We start from the raw sequence: 19,043 nt of genomic DNA on the forward strand, positions 1-19,043 counted from the left end.
GTTGAGAGGTAAACCTAACCACAATGTGCAGATTGTGCCCTTCAGTTGGCAGCCTGGCCAAAAATGCCGTATCGTTGGATCCTAAATAATCTGATCCTCCCTATCTGCCAAGGATCAGATCAGATTAGATGGTTTTGAAAAGATGGTTAGCCAGTGGCTGGCTACATGTACAATGAGCTAAACTCGGGCAACTTCAAAATGCAATGTTCCAATATAGCTACAAGCACTCTTAGTGATGGGGAGATACGGCCCATTAATTTAAGGCCTGATTTAAATAAAAGGGAGGCGCACTGAACCAGGAAAAAGCTAAACAGCTAAATCCTGATTTACCTGTGATTTTAATACACAGAATATAGTTCTCATCTGGAATATGCAGTTTAAGTTTGGTCTTCAAAATAAACTTTTATAAAAGGAATAAATAAAATCACAGGCACCTCTATTAGAAAGTGGAAGATATTCTGCGAAATAAGACGCTATGGGGCAGAAAAAATTGTAAAAAAATAAAATGCCGCGTAGATTCCCGTTATAGGCGCAAGACACTACGTGGCTTTTTAGGTGAAATAACCACTCATTTTTGCTTGCACCCCATAGGAAGCAAAAGTGAGCATTACTTTTTACTGTCTAAACCAGGCCTGTCCAACCTGCAGCCCTTCAGGTGTTGTGAAACTACAAGCCCCAGCATGCTTTGCCAGTAGACAACGTGTTGATAGCTGGGAGGGCATGCTGGGACTTGTAGTTTCACAACATCTGGAGGGGCCGCAGGTTGGACAGGCCTGGTCTAAATGGTAAAAATGTGCAGCCACAATCTTCCTGACCTATGGGGCAGATTAAATTAGCCGCAAAGTTCAGAGGAACATTGTGGCTGCACATTTTTACCATTTATACGGTAAAAAGTAAGGCTCCCTTTTGCTCGCGTCTCTATGGGGCGCAAGCGGATATTTCACAAATAAATAAATTACCTTGTATTTCCGGGATACTACGCTGCAATTTATTTTTACAACTGAATCTGCCCCTATGTGTAGGGCAGTGGTTCCCAAACTGTGTGCCTAGGCTCCCTGGGGGTGCCTTGGCCAGGGCCATTGGTAAGCAAGGCAGGGGCCTACTTGGTAATTATTTTGGCTTAGGGGTGCCTTGAAAATTTTTTGGAGACTATGGGCTAGATTTACTAAGCTGCGGGTTTGAAAAAGTGGGGATGTTGCCTATAGCAACCAATCAGATTCTAGCTTTCATTTATTTAGTACTTTCTACAAAATGAAAGCTAGAATCTGATTGGTTGCTATAGGCAACATCCCCACTTTTTCAAACCCGCAGCTTAGTAAATCTAGCCCATAGTCTCCAAAAAATTTTCAAACCCGCAGCTTAGTAAATCTAGCCCTAAGGGTGCCTTGAACTGAAAAAGTTTGGAATCCACTGGTGTAATGTATTCTCCTGTGTAGCAGAGAAGCCATCAGCACAGTTTACCAATTAATACACAGCATGCTGAACTACTCTCTGATAACATATGTATGAAATAGACTACAGGGACCAAGCTGACTTACAAGGGTATCATTGCCATAGTCATACGTTTATTTCTTGCCGATATAGAGGACCCTCTTTTCAATGGCAGCTACGATACATTTTCCCTTTCCTGTAAAAGACTTCCACCAATATTACACATGAGAAATCTGCCATGCCCTTAGCTCGCAAACAAAGCATCCAAGTATAATTATTGTAAATCAATTTGATCAGCTTAGCAGGGACTGAAGTACATGGATTCAAAGCTCATAAGGGTCTCTCCAGGAAATCTTACTCAGCAGGGCTCTCTCGCCCTCTGGACATGGGATGGACCAGGAGGGATTTAGTAGCATCAAAGGACTTTCAATGAGTGACCCCCAGCAGTAAGAGATAAGCTGACTAGAAAAGGACAAAGATGGTATTTCCTGAATGGGAAGGGAGGGGGGCACCATTAGGCAGGAGAGATGGTGCTTATACTCACACACCTGGAAGCCAATTAGGAAGGGGAATGAAAATGCATAAAACAAAAAGAAAAGGTGCCTAATAACATTATCAAAGCACCCTCCCACCACTTTACTGAACTTCAAAGCCAAGTTCTAGACATATAATATCTCAGCAGGTTCAAAGGTTGGTAGTTGTGATGCTACTTCAAGGGGGAAACCCACATGTAAACCACAACAGAAAACACACAGACAATTTGTGGGAGAGGCCTGGCAGCCCCCCTCAGCCCTGGTGATTGGGTGGAACTGGAAATACAAGATGTGTTTGGTTGTGTTCTATGTCTAAAACCATGTTTTGGGCATATAATGAAACAGCCCCAGCCCTCACCACCACCTAGGCATCAGCCGCCGTCTCTTGCTGGTACTGCATCATGCCACATTTTGGGCAGAAAGTAGATGACATAGTAACTACCAAAAACATATGAAATCCTGACAAACCCCATACTCTATTTGTTAATGGTTCTTATACATCTGTATGAGCATATGTAAATTACCCAGACTCGCCTTCAAACACTGACCAGAGGTGTCAGAAATCTCAGAAAGATATCACAGGAATTAACTGTAATTGACCACTACCTAAATACAAACTAATTTTTCAATGTATTATTGACCGTCAGTTTGCATATTGATGGACATTGCAGGATGCCTATCAGAGCATCCAATGAGAGTAAGGGCCTGATTCATTAAGGATCTTAAATGAAGAGGTATCTTATTTCAGTCTCCTGGACAAAACCATGTTACAATGCAAGGGGTGCAAACTAGTTTTCTGTTTTGCACATAAGTTAAACACTGACTGTTTTTTCATGTAGCACACAAATATCAACTTTAAATTTCATTGTACAAATAAGCCATCAAGTATTTGTGTGCTACATGGAAAAACAGTCAGTATTTAACTTATGTGCAAAACAGAAAACGAGTTTGCACCCCTTGCATTGTAACATGGTTTTGTCCAGGAGACTGAAATAAGAAGTTTCTCAAGTTAAGATCCTTAATGAATCAGGCCCTAAATGTTATATTAAATTCTTTAAAAAGACAATACACTATGTACGAATACAAAGTTCTACCAAATCTGCTGGCCAATGCCTTAAAAAGTTATCTTTGATTAGTTGGAGATGGCCCGTTAAGTCTGATATTCAACTCTTAAATGTGTTTTTATGGTTTTTTTTTATTTTAACTTTCTATTTATAACTGAATATACCAATATCAGAGATACATGGAGAAATGTAAAATGTTGTACAAGACTTAAGATGCAAAATGTACCAGGCACACTAATAAGGTGTGTGTGCGCTACATGAAAATAGAAGCCAATGTTTGCACTGCTGGATGAGAACCAGGTACTCTGTGTTAATATATAATATGGCATTGTGATTTCAAGAGGGTCAAGTTTACTTCACATGAAAGAAGTTTGCAGGTGAGTGGAGGACAGTCTCAGAAGTGTGTTCCAGTGGCGTCAGGCTGGTGATAGGCGGTACAACCAGACCCCCCTTCCCCCTCCCACCTCTACCTTCCCCACACTCCTAACACTTCACTTCAGCCTTTCTGCAAATAGCTGCAGCATGCCATAAAATTCTAACTCTGGCAGTGCCTTAAAATAAGCACGGGACTGATGGATAAGCTTCCGAAGCAGCATTCTGAAAGGGGGGGCTGGGAGGGCAGGATGAGCCTGCACAAAGGGTGGGGGTGCATGTGATTAAAGGAAAGGAAAGAAAAAGGTAAATGGGTTGAGAGGAAAACAAAAATCTTAAATTAGAGAAAACAAACAAAAAATAAATAATGAAAAGGATAATTAACAGCTGAGTGAGCGAAGTATGCCTTTCTAGTGCATAGAGGTATGCTGTAACCTCTTCTAGTCCAGGCATGTATACATGAAAAAGCTGTTCTTTGTCAGAATGCCTGATATAGACCTCCTTAGGGTGTAGACAAATTCCTAGCCTGGAGCTGTAGTACGGACACCAATCCGGAGACTAACACTTCTCAGCATAGGAGGAAGCAGAGACACCCATCCCATACCTAATGCGTCAGGCAATATTGGATATGGGCAAAAGCCCCAGCTGGATAATAAAATTAAACATTTAACAGCTTTGAAACATGTTTTTCACAAACTGTTTAAAGGACATGTTCTATACAGCAGATAACCTGGGTTATGCTTAATGAGTTTACTTGTAAGGCAATACTTATAAAACGCAATGGCCAGGGGAGGGGATCATTGACACCTACAGACAACAAAACAAAAAGGGGCTGCATGTTAGCGCAGGTTACGGAAATGCAGCATTCACAAGTGCAGCACTTGGCAGCATTTTAAAACTTTCTAAGGTGCAGTTTAAGATTGTAGACACACTCAACAGACACAAAGTAGTTTAAAATAGGTTTGCAGAGAAAAGTATTTCAGTTAAATGAGACCAACATCCCCATTAGACTTGCTACATTTAACTCCGTCAACCCCAGTGTCAGAATGCCCAGGGTTCATCCATCCTGGTCTGGTTTAATAAATATTTGGCTATTGGCAGTAAATTACTACATTCACTTTGACCTCCCAGGGGCTCTGGTCCCAATCGAACCAAAAGACAGACATGGTGGGTAATACAGATTGTAAGCTCCACTGGGGCAAAGACTGATGTGAGGGATTAAATATACTGTAAAAAAATGTTAATAAAAAAATAAAGTTTGCCTTCCAAGATATTCTTAATATCATTGCCTACACCAGGGTTTCCCAAACCCAGTCCTCAGGGCTCCCTAACAGGGCAGGTTTTCTGGATCACATGTGACATAATTAGGACCACCTGTGGATCTGTTACAATGTGTCAGTCAGTAAGGACTACACCTATGCTCCAGCAAGGAGATATGGAAAACCTGCACTGTCGGGGAGCCCTGAGGACTGGGTTTGGGAAACCCTGGCCTACACCTTCAGCCAGTGTGTTCTGTGTGAGCTATTTTATATTCTCATAACCATATCACTGTGGGCTGGCCCAGCCTGTGACTTTTCGCAATATACAAAAAACAACTAGCGTATGCTATGCAGACTTTTCAAAGCTTATTTTTACAAAGGCTGCCCGTTACTGAAACTGTATAGTTTATGTTTTGTGTTTTATTTGCAAACAAAACAGATGATGGCATTACCAGTTCCCAGATGGTATCTCTGAACACTGTGCTGCTATTACTACAGCACAGTGGTACAATAGTAATATAGACCACAATGCACTTCTGTAGTGCACCAGTAGATACTCCTATAATACTGGGTCTGCAGAATTCCCCCTAAGCCTACAAGGGGGGAATTTTGTCAGGTGGTCTCTATATGGTTGCTATGTACAGCCAATGCATTTCAGTCAATTTACAGGAGAACGCTATGAAAACTCTCTTTTCCACCAACTTTTCATGAATGTACCCTGTTATTTTAGTAGCATTTTAATTTAATGATCCTTTAAAAATCATACAAAAAAAAAAATGTGAGAAGGGTGAAACTGTTAAAACTGGAAAAGAAGAAAGCGGAGGGAAAAAAAAAAAAAAAAAAAAGCTTTCCTGTCTCCAACTTTATTTAAAGTGTGGGTGGAAATTTGATAGCAGGAAGACCGCATACTGTAGATTATCTACAACCATAGACAGGAATAAAGACTGATAATAGAAAACTCTGCACCCCTGGAGAGGAACTGAAGATCAGAGCATCACTTCCTGAAGTCACTAAGCCAATTGTGCTAGCCAAAAAGTTGCAATATGGATTGCACCAGTGTTTACACAAAAGGTCCAGGGCTCCTCTTAAAGTAATCTCCAGGCAAACATTTCCCCGAGAGCGCCTGACAATCCTCAGGACTAAAAGTAAAGACTGAATGCCAAAAAAACGTTAGTGCACACCTCAGAAAAACTCACAGTCCTGTGACGTGACCATCAGGGATTTTTGAAATTCCTTTACTATGATTGCCTTGGAGCAGAGGTGGGTCTGATCAGAAGAATCCATGCTGGATGAAGGAAGCAGCTTCCTAAACCTGCACAGTTCTCAGACGTGGGGAGAGTGTACAGACTTTCATTCTCTCTCTGACCATATTCAGGAACTTGGAGCACTGTGGCTCCCAGTAAGTGCTAACCCCTCCAAACAAAAACACAAAACACTTTTTAAACACAAATTAAATACCCATGTGAACAAAACACATACATCAAGATACAAACATCTCTGTCCTTGGCATTCAGATGACCATTTCTTTGTACTTTCACAAACATACCCCACAGAGTGAACCTTACTATGGAAGAACTGTATGCTATAAACAAAGGGTGGCTTATCCGTGCAGTGCATGCCAAGCATCAGATGAAGTCTCTCTTATATGTAAAAAGTTGCATGGGATATATAGGCGCCAGCGCTGTCTGGGTTAAGAATATCATAGCATCAGGTCGTGGGAGCAGCGCACTAAAGCCCACAGGCAAAAAGGAAAATCTAAATCTGAAGGAGAATACTTGGAAAAATACAGATGTTATGATCTTTAACTCTCCCAAGAGCCCCCTCCTAGCACTCAGAAATTGGAAAATTTATCTCAACGAAGGGGATAAGGACACACGCAACGACTGTCTCTGATATTTCTGACCAACTGCAATCAACAGCGCGCTCTTTGTTCCCCCCGTCGCCCTGCTCCCCGGAATGGGCCTGCATATTAACCGAACGGAAGAAAAAAAAAGGCCTGCTGAAGCTGGAATGCTACAAAACAGGCAATTTAGCCCATGATCTGGAAAATCCCTACCCATCCCCCAAATGTGAGCTGGACACAGGCAGAATATCCATGAGCATTCCCAAAGCTCCCAATAGACAAACAACATATTAACATCCCCCTGACCTCAGGCCTCTAAACAGCGAGTCCCAGCGCTGGGCAGGAAACATGCCTGGATTCCCAACACTGACTCACAACAGAAACCAGAGACAACTCCTTACAACCTTCTCTCAACCATTTTCCTGCCTGACGGATGTGCAGTCTAGCGCAAATAGGGAACAGGTGGCACTTGCGGCTAGGGGGAAAAAAAAATGCAATAAGGGTATGTTATTTGAATTTAAATAAAACAGAAAAGCTTCAGCTATTCGTCTTCTTAGCTGCCTCTCTGAAACAGGCATGAAGTCGGGATATAGGCTTTTCTTGCAGGCAAAGATCCTACAGCATCATCATCATTTATTTAGCGCCACTAATTCCGCAGCGCTGTACAGAGAACTCACTCACATCAGTCCCTGCCCCATTGAGGCTTACAGTCTAAATTGCCTGACACACACACACACACACACAGACTAGGGTCAATTTTATAGCAGCCAATTAACCTACCAGTATGTTTTTGGAATGTGGGAGGAAACCGGAGCACCCGGAGGAAATCCACGCAAACACGGGGAGAACATACAAATTCCTCACAGATAAGAACCATGGTCGGGAACTGAACTCATGACCCCAGTGCTGTGAGGCAGAAGTGCTAACCACTACGTTCCTACATGACTGCCCGCAGGAACATACAGATAAGGAAAATAATATGTGGCACCGGGAAGAGGAAACATGGAGAGCTGTGACAAAGCCAACACAGACACAACATTTATGGAAACGTCCCTTGTACTAGTAATGTACACACAGTGGCGGTAGACCTGTTGCGGGGTGAAACATTATACCCAAGTAATGTCAGTAGTGCCTAGTGAATGTATAGGCTGAACTCATCCTACAACAGGCCGCTTCCCCTATACGCAGGGAACGGCTGCACTTCAATAACTTAATGCATTCTGAATACAGTACGGACAGTTCCGTGTCAGATATACTTTCAATATTATCCAAGTTGAGCATTTTACCATGGTCAAGACAACCTGACCACTGGAGTTTAGAAATAACCTTTCCCTTTATGTTGGACAAGCAAGCAGCAAAGCGCACTTAATAAATAACGATTTATACCCAAATATTAAAACTGGTTTAGAGTAACGGAATTTCTAGCAGACGTCTGTGTCTGCACATCTTGCCTATGTGAATTTAGCTTTTCCTATCTGTGGTTTCATAATCACACAGCAGACAATGGAGTTATCAATAAGACAAGGGACCCCGCTATTCAGAACCAAGAAGCAGGAGAGGCGCATGAACAGTTACATACTTGTTCTAAAACGGTTACATGCTTATATATACACTTTTGAACATTCTAATATTTAGAAAGCAACAATGACTGCTATGGAACCACTCCAATAGATTTCCTATGTTAGAGAATATAATCTTATTCTGTAGATGAGGATACCATATAGCATGTGTAAGAGTATGTGAAAAATAAATATTCTTGGAAGGTTAAATTCTTAGAAAGTGCAGAAGGGGCTATACATTAACCCAAGAAACAAACAAGTCACAACATGTAATAAATTTCTGGAATCAAACTTTATATACATCGTAATACGGGCACTGCTTATCTGGTTCCTCCAAAGGACAAGTTGATCTTGTGGTTTGTCTGTGGTATATCATTGTCTACTGTATTAAATCAGTAATTTTCACTAAGCATCAGTAAGCACTGCATACCCCAATCTGCTATCTGATAAAAGCAAAAACACATCATAAGCTAGGAAACAGAACAGACAATAGATAAAAAGAAAAAAGCACAAGTACTAAAGTTAAATAACCTCAAAAGCTCCAGTAAAAAAAAGGATTTTATTCAAAGATTTGAAGGCGATAAACTTCAATAACTTCTACAATGTCAGTCAATGCAAACACACCAACAGGAAATGTGGACATACAAATAGATGACTGCTAAAATTAGTTTTATTTAGTCATCCAAGTAAATGAAATTAACTGGCAGCATCCAGCAGCCAACTTAAGAAGCCCATAAAAGGACACATCTAATCATTAAAACCTAACTACTGAGGGACCAGATCTATGTCCAACAGACACACGGCCAGGCCAGGTCCTGGTCACTAAGACTACTGGAGAATTTTCCAACAGACGTGTTATCTACAACGATTGTACCAATGACTGAAGGTCCGATCACTCCGGTGGTTCATGCGCACAGTGTCATCTACAATGATTGTACCAATGACTGAAGGTCCGATCGCTCCGGTGGTTCATGCGCACAGTGTCATCTACAACGATTGTACCAATGACTGAAGGTCCGATCGCTCCGGTGGTTCATGCGTACAGTGTTATCTACAACGATTCATGCGCACACAATAGACACTTTCAAAACAATTAACAAAAGACAGACAGCGACTTTTCACAGCCATATATCTGCGTTAAAAGATTTTAATATTGTTGACACTGAAACGACATGACGTCCCTGCAGCGATATTGCCAAGAAATTTAAATAAAGGGCAGAACTGTGCAGACAACGGTGTATAATTAGGCGAGCAGACATATGCTATACACATAAATGCAACAGACAGCTTCTATTGCTTTTCCGCTACAAGCACCTAATTGACTGACGTGCGGCCACCGCCCCACGTGGGACAGCTACAGACATCAGATATTTACACACACGCCCGCGAAAGGAATCGCAGTTTGACGCACTATCGCAAGTTGGCCGTGGAAACGGTGGTGAATTCATACACACTATATAATCGGAAGGTGATTGGAACAAGATTATTAAACAATACGACCAACCTAATGGGCCGACAACTGGCACAACCTACGACCACCGTGTGATTCTACACACTAAGGCGACCGAACGGTTGTATTTTGGCCGAGTGGCATGATGATTGGAGAAATAAGCTCCAGTGTGTCCCTGTCTGGGAAGTATAGCCCCATCAGTGCGTAATTGATATTTCCCCAACTCTGGACTTGCCCATCATCCTAAGGCCCATACACACATTGATTTGGGCCCTAAAGCAACCAAACTGGCTAGCCAAATCGCTGTGTGTACATGCATAACGTTAAATACCTATCACCAGCTCCATGGATGTCAGTTTTGTACTATACTACATAGTTCTTGGCCCTATACCTTATTTAGCTCTCAAAACAGCAGGACATCTGTGGATTATAGAGGAAAGCAGCCTGGGAGAGAGTCCTCCACACGGACATTCTGATTCACCTTCCAAGCCAAGCCTTCAGACTGCGCTATGCTTGTTCCTCTATACATTAGCTCCCCTTTGGTGTGTGCTGGAGGAAGCATTGCCCAAAGAAAGCGTAGCCTGCTCAACAACAATGATCTCTTGTTCTTTTTTGCTTATCATATAGTGCGCAAGGTTGTGTGTAGTAAAAGGAGAACTACTTTAACTACCATCTTTACGCCAAACGAATCAGTATTTAGAAGACAGATAAAGAAAATCTTCAATTAATTGTAGTGGGCATGATGTATTTTCCTATCGTGTTACACAAGATTTATTTTCATTAAAACCTTTTCAGAAGCTACAATATCAAACCTATGGCAAAATGAATTCCAAGTAATCAAACATTTTCAGCCAAAGTGTATAATATAGAATATAAAACTCTACTATCCCATGCATGAATTCCCGAGGTTACTACAATGTCTGCATACGCCACGAATGGTACAGTATACTAATTAGCAGAGGACCATCAGGAAAAACAACTTCATAAGTTCTATGGACCCAATATTTTCATTTATATTTTTAAAAGTGAGGGAAAAGGCCAAAGCCCAGACTTAAGCCCTTTAAAAGATCAGAGAAAAGAGCTTATTCATGTCCTAGAAAGGATATTGTCCCATTAAAAGGTCACTAACAGCTTCCTCATCAGAACTCCCTTACTGGTCAGGATGCTGTAATGTAAATCATGCTGCCACCTTTACAGACCTGGCCTGAAGATGTTATGTGTCATCTGTCCCAGTGAGATTTACCTTTAAGAAGGACAACAGTGATGGTCGCATTCCACTGGGTACATACATCAGGTTTATGTGAACACAGCTGCAATTGTCCCCTTTTTTAACATTAAATTCCATTATCTGTAATGTTTAAGGGCAAACAGCCCCCTTTAAAAGCACATTCACAACTAAGCCGGCTTCATAATGCAGCCTTGTTTCCTGTAACACAATTCTCTTTATTTTCCCAAAATTCCAGAAGTAGTGGGCGGAGGATTATGTAATTTTATCATTTGTATTGCTTCATCTATGGGAAAACTGTATTCAGGGGCTTAAATCCTTATTTCACAGAGCTCAGTATAGCTGGAAAATGCTACTTAGAGAATTCTTTCAAAAAGAACAAGTGAATATTGAAGACAACCATTTAGGATATCCTAGATTATATTGGTAGATAAAAACATAAGAAGTGTTAGGCAATACATTCTTATACAACAGTCTAGTCTATGTAAAAGTCTGAAAATGTTTGATATTGTGTAGGACTATACGGGCCACTTTCTTGCAGCTACAAAATTGTGTAAGAAATACATGCACAACTGGTCAGCGCACAACTCTCTCACCAAGATGTGTTTTGTTGTTTTACCCTGTTGCATTGCAATGAACTGCATTAAGACATGAAGTCAAAAAATTTGCATCAAGTAATGACATTATACTTTGGTTCCTGTAAAGCCCAACTAGAACTTACTGATCCACAGGAAAAAGAATGACAATGTTTTATTTATTAAAGACACTGTCCACCTTTTGGCAACCTCTTCTCTATACAGTTTTCCTCCCATCTAGTGCTTTATGGGGAGAGCTCATACATTAGTGAATTACAGCTGCTAGCAATGGGGGATGAGCAGGTCAAGACTGGACAGGCAATGGATGAAGGCGTGTAATGAATGTGGCATTTGTTTAGACAGGAGTAGGACCAATCAGGTGCTACATTCATTATTCACCTCCCATACTATTATACCATGTACTGCCTTGTTGTTTTCCCTATGTACAATGCTGCGGACCTCATGTGGCGCTGTATATAAATATTATTATTAATACTAGCAGACTGAATCACAGGGTAATAAGCATGTTTGAGGCAGCATGGTGGCTTAGTGGTTAGCACTTCTGCCTCACAGCGCTGGGGTCATAAGTTTGATTCCCGACCATGGCCTTATGTGTGTGGAGATTGTATGTTCTCCCTGTGTTTAGATTGGAATGCTCAGAGGAAACCCGTTTCCTCCCATGCTCCAAAAACATATCAGTAGGTTAATTGGCTGCTATCAAATTGACCATACTCTCTCTTGGTCTGTGTGTGTATGTATTATAGGGAACTTAGATTGTAAGCTCCAATGGGACAGATGTGAGTTCTCTGTACAGCGCTGCGGAATTAGTGGCGCTATATAAATAGACGATGATGAATACTGAAATAAAAAGTTTTGACGATACAAAATAATGACAGCCCAAAAGCTCTCCTACTATTGTGATTAGTTTCAGACAAAGTAAATCCAGGGGGTAAATGTATTATGCTGCCCTTAAAGACATTGCCATTTTATATTTAGGAGTCAATGTCACCGAATAGCCAGAGACTTTCAGAAAGTGTCGCACATTTACCCGCAGGAGTATTTTAGGACAAAAAACAGATAGGGGCGTTCCTAAAGTGTTAGGTTAGACTTTGAAGGGACATTTCACTCTGCACCGTTCACTTACAGGTTGATACACTAACCTGTGATGCTCTGCGCAGAATAGGTTTTAGAGGTGAAGTATTTTTTTCTGATTATAAATGAGCCTTACGATTTAATTGGTCATTTATATTCCTCATGTACAAGGGAGGAGGCTGATCCTCTCCCTCAATCTCTCAATGACTATAAGTATTCACATTTCCGATAAAGGGAGGAACCACATTATGGCGCATACATCTCTCTGATTGCATTTTATTTATGTAGGGTCACAAGCAGAGCACACCAAATTAAAGAACAAAGAATAATCAACTAAACTAGGAAATGTCATTAAGTGCCCAAAATACATGACGGAAACATGGCTGCAACCTGAGAAATTTTAGCAATCTAGCAAGATTCAAGTCAAAGGCATGCCGACAAAGGCAGCTCCACTCACATACATACCATGTATATGGTAAAACAATATGATCTACAGAGTAATAGGTCTCGCATTCATCAGTAGCCAAAACAGATCACTAAGCCCATTTGGTTTTTTTCAGGTCAGTTAAAAAACATAACCAACTTCTAATCTATATCACATCAACTTTTATATAGATAACAGCATCTCCACACAGGACAAGTCAAATATGAAAATGTGTTGCCATGTTTATTAATGGAAATCTGCCATCACCTAAAACTTTCTACCTTAAATCCCATCAAGAAACATTACCATTCCGGGTATTTCAAAGTAAGCAGACAGGCCTTTAACGCTGCACACGTTAAATTCTATAGCCTGTAAAATACGCCAATGAAGGTGTCTGACTGCCACCATGGGGGGTAACTGGTGTAGGCAAAAAAAAAAGTTAATAGAAGCTTTTGTTCTCGCCTTTATGGGACAATAGTGTTGAATGTTTCTTATCCCACCAGTAACACACTAAACAAGTATACTCATAACTAACTGATGCCATGTTTAAAATGTACCGTTTCATAAGGCTAAGCAAAAAAGGATCATCTGCCCTCTTAGGGCGCTCCTCTGTTGGAATCTGAGACAATAATATTATTATTGATTTGTAAGAAGCCACAGTGCTTTATAGCGCCAGACAGTGGGGAAAACAGGCACATACATGGTAGGCAATATATATGCAGACATGAAAACCAAAGGCAGAGAGGGCTCTGCTGATGAGGGAGCTTACAAACCTAACTGGAAGAGGCCACAACAAGAGGAATGAGGAGAGTGGCTCAGAGTGGAGTGGATATTGGGAGAGTTGTGAGGGAGCATGGTGTGGATAGTATAGGTGGGAGTAGGGTAAGCTCTAAACAATAAATTAAATGCTCTCTGAAAACCAGAGATTTGAAGGCTGTGGGAGATTCTGATTGGGCGTGGTAGGGAATTCCATAATTGGGTAGCGGCATGTGAGAAGTCTTGTAGGTGGGAGTGGGAGGTGGTTACTAGAGACAAGGTGAGGCGCAGGTCAGAGGTAATAATAAGCAAGACTGCCCCTGCTTATGTCAATAAATGTAAATTAGTGTCAGCCTCTATGCAGATTGCTTGTAGAATTTCCTTTATCAGAGTGAAAATAACAGTGTTTAAGAGGAAAAATAGCCTCAATCAATCAGGTATGTGATCTCAGATTGAAAAATGATGGCAAAAAAAAAAAAAAAAAAAAATGTACCTTGGTTGTAAAAAGTGTACATTTTGTCTGTATCCATAGTCTAAACATGACTGCTCTCATTTGGCTTGGTATTTTGTGGAAAGATAGGGCGGATGTAGAGGTTCCTATCAGTTCAAGGAGCTTCAGACATCTATGAATGTTAGTATTGACTAAACAAGAGTTCTCAAACGCATCTACTGGTCAGAACACATTTCTGATACAGTATATCCGTCTTCAACAGATGACAGATTCTAGATATTCAAATTGCAATGAGTGTGAAACAACCATATTTACAAAACACATATTAAAAACCACTCACCCACTTAACTACCTACCTATCAATAATTGATTTTTTTTTAAAAAAAGAATAAAAAAGTACCTCAGCTGAGCTGGGTGCAATCTCCTAATTACAGCCATTATATAGGCACCCCCTCTCTACACGCAGACCCTTTGCAAATATCCTGCCAATAAGCAAAAGTTCAAACACAATCAAGCAAAACACAAGAGATGTGGGTAAGAGGTTAAAAAAAAAACAAAAAAACAAAGAAAATAGATTTTCTTGGTAATATATACAAAGCATGGACTAAAATAATCTAAATTTGAGACACATTACTTTTTGGTCTGGAAGCCTGGGAAACTAGAAGCAAATCTGTTTGTAATCCCTAGAATCTGTTATTAACTACATGTTCCTTTTGTACTTCAGCTTCTACCAAATATGCTTATACCTTAGGAGGAGTAAGACATCCCCTTTCAATTATTCCTTTCCAGGGTGAGTCACAAATGCAGAAAAGAACACACGCACAGAAGTAAAAATGTGGGCAATGATATGCTGAATGTAAATTTAAATATATACCCAGTTAGGATACCAGAAGCATCATTTACTTGCCATTGGACTGTCTTAAAACATCAGATATGCTCATATTTAAAAACTTGTCTGTGAAAATCTCAACAGACATTTCTCCAGGAAGCCCTTTATATGCGGGCACTTTTAAGGTACCCATGCTGCATTGTGTCTGGGGACAGGTCAAGCACTTTGGTGAACCCACCAAAAGTTAGGGTCAACTATCTTGGAGAATGTGCCTTCAGTACAAATGGGTATTCATAGCAAACGGTGGTCAGTCTTTGGATGCAAGACAATGCTGCAAACATTGTTGTCTCGCATTCAATGTCCACCCAGCATGTACTCTGAACACCAATGTGTATAGAGGGTACATTCACAAAGGGTGAACCGATCCCTAACCATTGGTACATCCACAGAAATGCATGACCACACCTCGAATCAACACACCAACGAAATCTGAAAAGCACTCGTGCCCAAGGTCTTATAGGTGCTACCGACAATAGAGAAGTCACACCTATGAAGCAAATATTATCTTTCCCAACATAAGAATTCAACGTAGAAGTCAATGTTATTGGTAACAGAACCTCTATCACCATTAACCAATATAATCCCAATTGTAAAACTACGAAGTTTGCTGGCGCTATCTAAATAAATGTGGATGATAATCTATACAGTTGGCCCTCAGTGCATTATGGGATTTTGACTGCACCGGAAGGTCGCTAAAAGTTAAATAGCTGAATGAAATGACCCAACAGGAAAAGCAGTAGCATAAATACATTTAAGGAAGACAAAATATATGCTTATTTATGGACATGGTAAACTAAACACTTGTGGTATACTCCTAAAATAAACGCAAGGTAGTAATTGAGGAGATACTTCTAATCATGACAATTAAAGGAGGCAGAGTGTTTTAAAAACATTTGCTGATAGTTAACCTTAAGGTCTATTTTCAGAACTGCTTCATCTACACAATTGTTTTTTTTTTAGAAAATGGATCAACTTTACAATGCCCAGCGTCAAAGAAATTCCACATACATACAAAATTAGATCTGAACTTCCCACTATAAATATTTTGCATAAGCGTGTAAAACAAAAAACAAACCTTTTCTGTGTACAGAACAGTAATATAAACACACCTCAACCTCAATGGCTCATTCACCTTTAATGGCAGTCAGGGTTAGTACAGGACAGGAGACTTAACAGATGCTGTGTTCACTCACACAGCCTGAGGTGCTATTTTTTGCACCAGGCATTCAATTGCTTCTTTGGTGAGGGAAAAATAAGACTGTCTTTCACTGTCTATTTATACAAAAGTACAATTAAGTCTTAACTTCTAGTCAATAGCCCAAGAGAGATGCTTTGTTGTTAGGTGTAGATAGAGCTGACATAGGATACTGCCCTAAGTATTATCATCAACATTTATTTATATAGCAGTGCAGAACCCCTGAATTACCACACACACACACACACGTCTCTCTATCCAACCCCCTTTTCAATTAATTTTACTGGGAATAACGGGTAATAAACAAAGTAAAGGTAGAATAATTGAAAGCTAAAGCTAGGTACACACTACAGAATTTTCCACCAACTTTTTATGCCGATCAATTTTACATGCAATCGATGGTCCGATCGCTCGGTCCATGGACTGCATACACACTAGCCTTGTTTAGGAGGATAAAGGGAAGAGTGGACGTCCCTTTAGCGACTTTTTACAGCCATGTTGTCGTGAGCAATGACTGTAATTTCGTACTCACTGTTGTGGATCGGTCGGAAGTTTATGCACACTACACAACGGAAACGAGATTGGAACGAAAATATTAAACGGTACGGCCAACCAAATGAGGCGACAATCGTCCATTTGGGCAGACTTTCGACCATCGTGTCACTGCACACACTGGCCCGACTTTTGAACGAGCGGTCGTATGTTGGCTGATTTATCCGATTATTGGACGGAAACCGTGTAGTGTGTACCTAGCTTTAGATGTAAAAAAAAAAAAAAAAGAAAAGAATGGAAAGCACTTCTATGCTGCCCTAGGTAGGATGTTTTCAGTGGTGTCCACAACACAGGCTGTCACATAGCCGGAGGCTATGAAAAGAACTGCTCATAATTTCCCCAAGTGCAATTAACAAGTTTATACACCACAGGACTCTCCGGAAAGTAAACCAGGCTGAATGTGACACCTGAGGCCAGTGACATGATGGCATGCAGGTATGTCTGACCACAAGCTCGGACTACTGATGGTCATGCAGAGTGAGAGAGAGAGGGTGTGTGGGTGCTGGTGTAGATGTGTGAGAGGATAGTGGAGTCCAGTGGGCACAGGAGCTGGCACTCACCGAGGTGCAGGGTCAGGTTGATAGAGTGAGGGTACTGGATCCCGGCCAGCATGGTCTGGCTCTGCCACCAGGTGGTGTCAGCCTGGTTGTTGTAGTCGGTGAGATACTCGGCGCCGTGCTGCAGGTGGGGCTGGTTCCCGTCGCACAGGTGGCAGGACTTGGTGACCCCGGTTACACCGGTCTGCACACAGTACTCCTCGGGGGGAGAGCCGCATGTGTTGGTCGCCACCACCGTCACGTTAAAAGCAGCGTTGACAAACTCGGGCATGCAGCGCTGCGGCCGGCCGCCCTCCGTACACTCGTCCATGGCGGCCCGGGTGGCGTCCACCAGCAGCAGCAACAGGGCGACCACCACGGGAGGCCGCATCCTCCAGAACATCGCTGGGCTGTATGCAGTTGGATGGGGGGGGCTCCTCGGATTGCACGGGACCGGGCGACTAGGGGGAAGCGGGGTGCAGTGGGGGGTGATCTGGCTGTGGCTCCGGTGGTCTCCTCTGCAGGTAGTGCTGAAGGTGAAGAGGGTTGTCCGGTCAGGATCCCGGGAACTAGCTCTCATATGGCGGCGGAGATCGCTAGGTCCGGGGCTGCAGCTGTCCCCACTAACTTCCCACAAAGTTTCTCTCTGCTCCTGGGATCCTGGCTCAGATTGCGACGAGCAGACAGTGGCTTCCCGGGGCAGGATCTGGTATTCGCTGCAGAGGATCTGGGTGGGTGGGTGGATCCGATTCCTGGGGTGGTACAAGGGGTCCGGTTCCCGGGACCTGCTTCTGGGTGGGGGGCTATGGTGTGCTGCACTCTCCTCTATGGGGCAGGAGAGAGGGGCCGGCCGAGGACACGGGGTGGGGGCTCTGGACACGCAAAGCAGCCTGGGAATGGTAATGAGGTAGAACGGGATCCCAGGAACAGGGATCTGCTCGGCAGTTTCCGTCACTCTTCGCGCAGCCCGATAACCCGACTGTGGCTGCACAAAACATTAGGAAGTGGTTACATCTTTTTACATAATGTGCACGATTTTGTAAATGAATTGGACCCCTTAGAATTTTGGCTGAGGCAAACCTTCAAACTGTCATGTCCTATGGATTGATTGATTGATGTTTCCTGTCCCCTCTTTTCCTTCAAAATTGTCCCTGTGGATATATTTCTCCATTATCACCTAAAAATGTATATGTGGTTCCTATATGATCCTTACGGGGTCAAAAAGTATGTTGAGGCTCCTCTGCGTATCTACAGTATTTTTATTTCAAATAAAAAAAACAGTTATGTTAATTCAAGTGAAATACAGCCAAAGCACAAAGAAATATTGAGCTGTATAAATTGTATGTGCCATCATTGTTAGTGACAGATGGGCCAAGAATCATTCATTTTTCTTGCCCTTTCTTTAAAAAGTAGCGATGCTCAGGCTCGGTTCCTCGAGAACTGAACACACCCGAACTTAGGGGATCCGAGCACCGAGTTCGCGCGCCCTCGTAATTGAAAACAAAGCAAAACTTCATTGCGACGGCATCTTGGATCTCACAAGTTTTGAATTCCCTTTTAAGATCCAACATGTCGAGGGGGGAGGGAGGGCAGACCCCCATTTTTCTATTCTGCCACTGCTATGGGCCAATATGTCCTAGATGTGCTAGGAACTGCTGTGTGTTTGTGTCATTGCTCTGTCGCTTAGCATCCAGCCAGGTCGCTGCAGTATTTGTCCAAAAGTGTATGCAAATAATATTGTGATCTGTGAGGTGGTCTAAATTGACTGCAAATTACTTGAAATTAGTGTTATTGAGGTTAATAAAAATGTGGGAACAAAAAAAAGAGCAAAATCATG

General features: G+C 41.9%; 1 protein-coding gene across 1 annotated transcript in view; it reads right to left on the reverse strand.

Annotated features, from left to right (window-relative positions):
- LAMC1 (laminin subunit gamma 1) overlaps nt 1-18,075 on the reverse strand; it is an 81,132-nt gene extending 63,057 nt beyond the window's left edge. Inside the window, exon 1 of the mRNA XM_075182254.1 lies at nt 17,231-18,075. Coding sequence (XP_075038355.1) covers nt 17,231-17,786 — 556 coding nt within the window. The 5' untranslated portion in view covers nt 17,787-18,075. The remainder of the gene's footprint in view (nt 1-17,230) is intronic.
- Nucleotides 18,076-19,043: the final 968 nt, after the last annotated feature.

The sequence above is a fragment of the Mixophyes fleayi genome, chromosome 8 (assembly GCF_038048845.1).
Source record: "Mixophyes fleayi isolate aMixFle1 chromosome 8, aMixFle1.hap1, whole genome shotgun sequence".
Taxonomy (NCBI): domain Eukaryota; kingdom Metazoa; phylum Chordata; class Amphibia; order Anura; family Limnodynastidae; genus Mixophyes; species Mixophyes fleayi.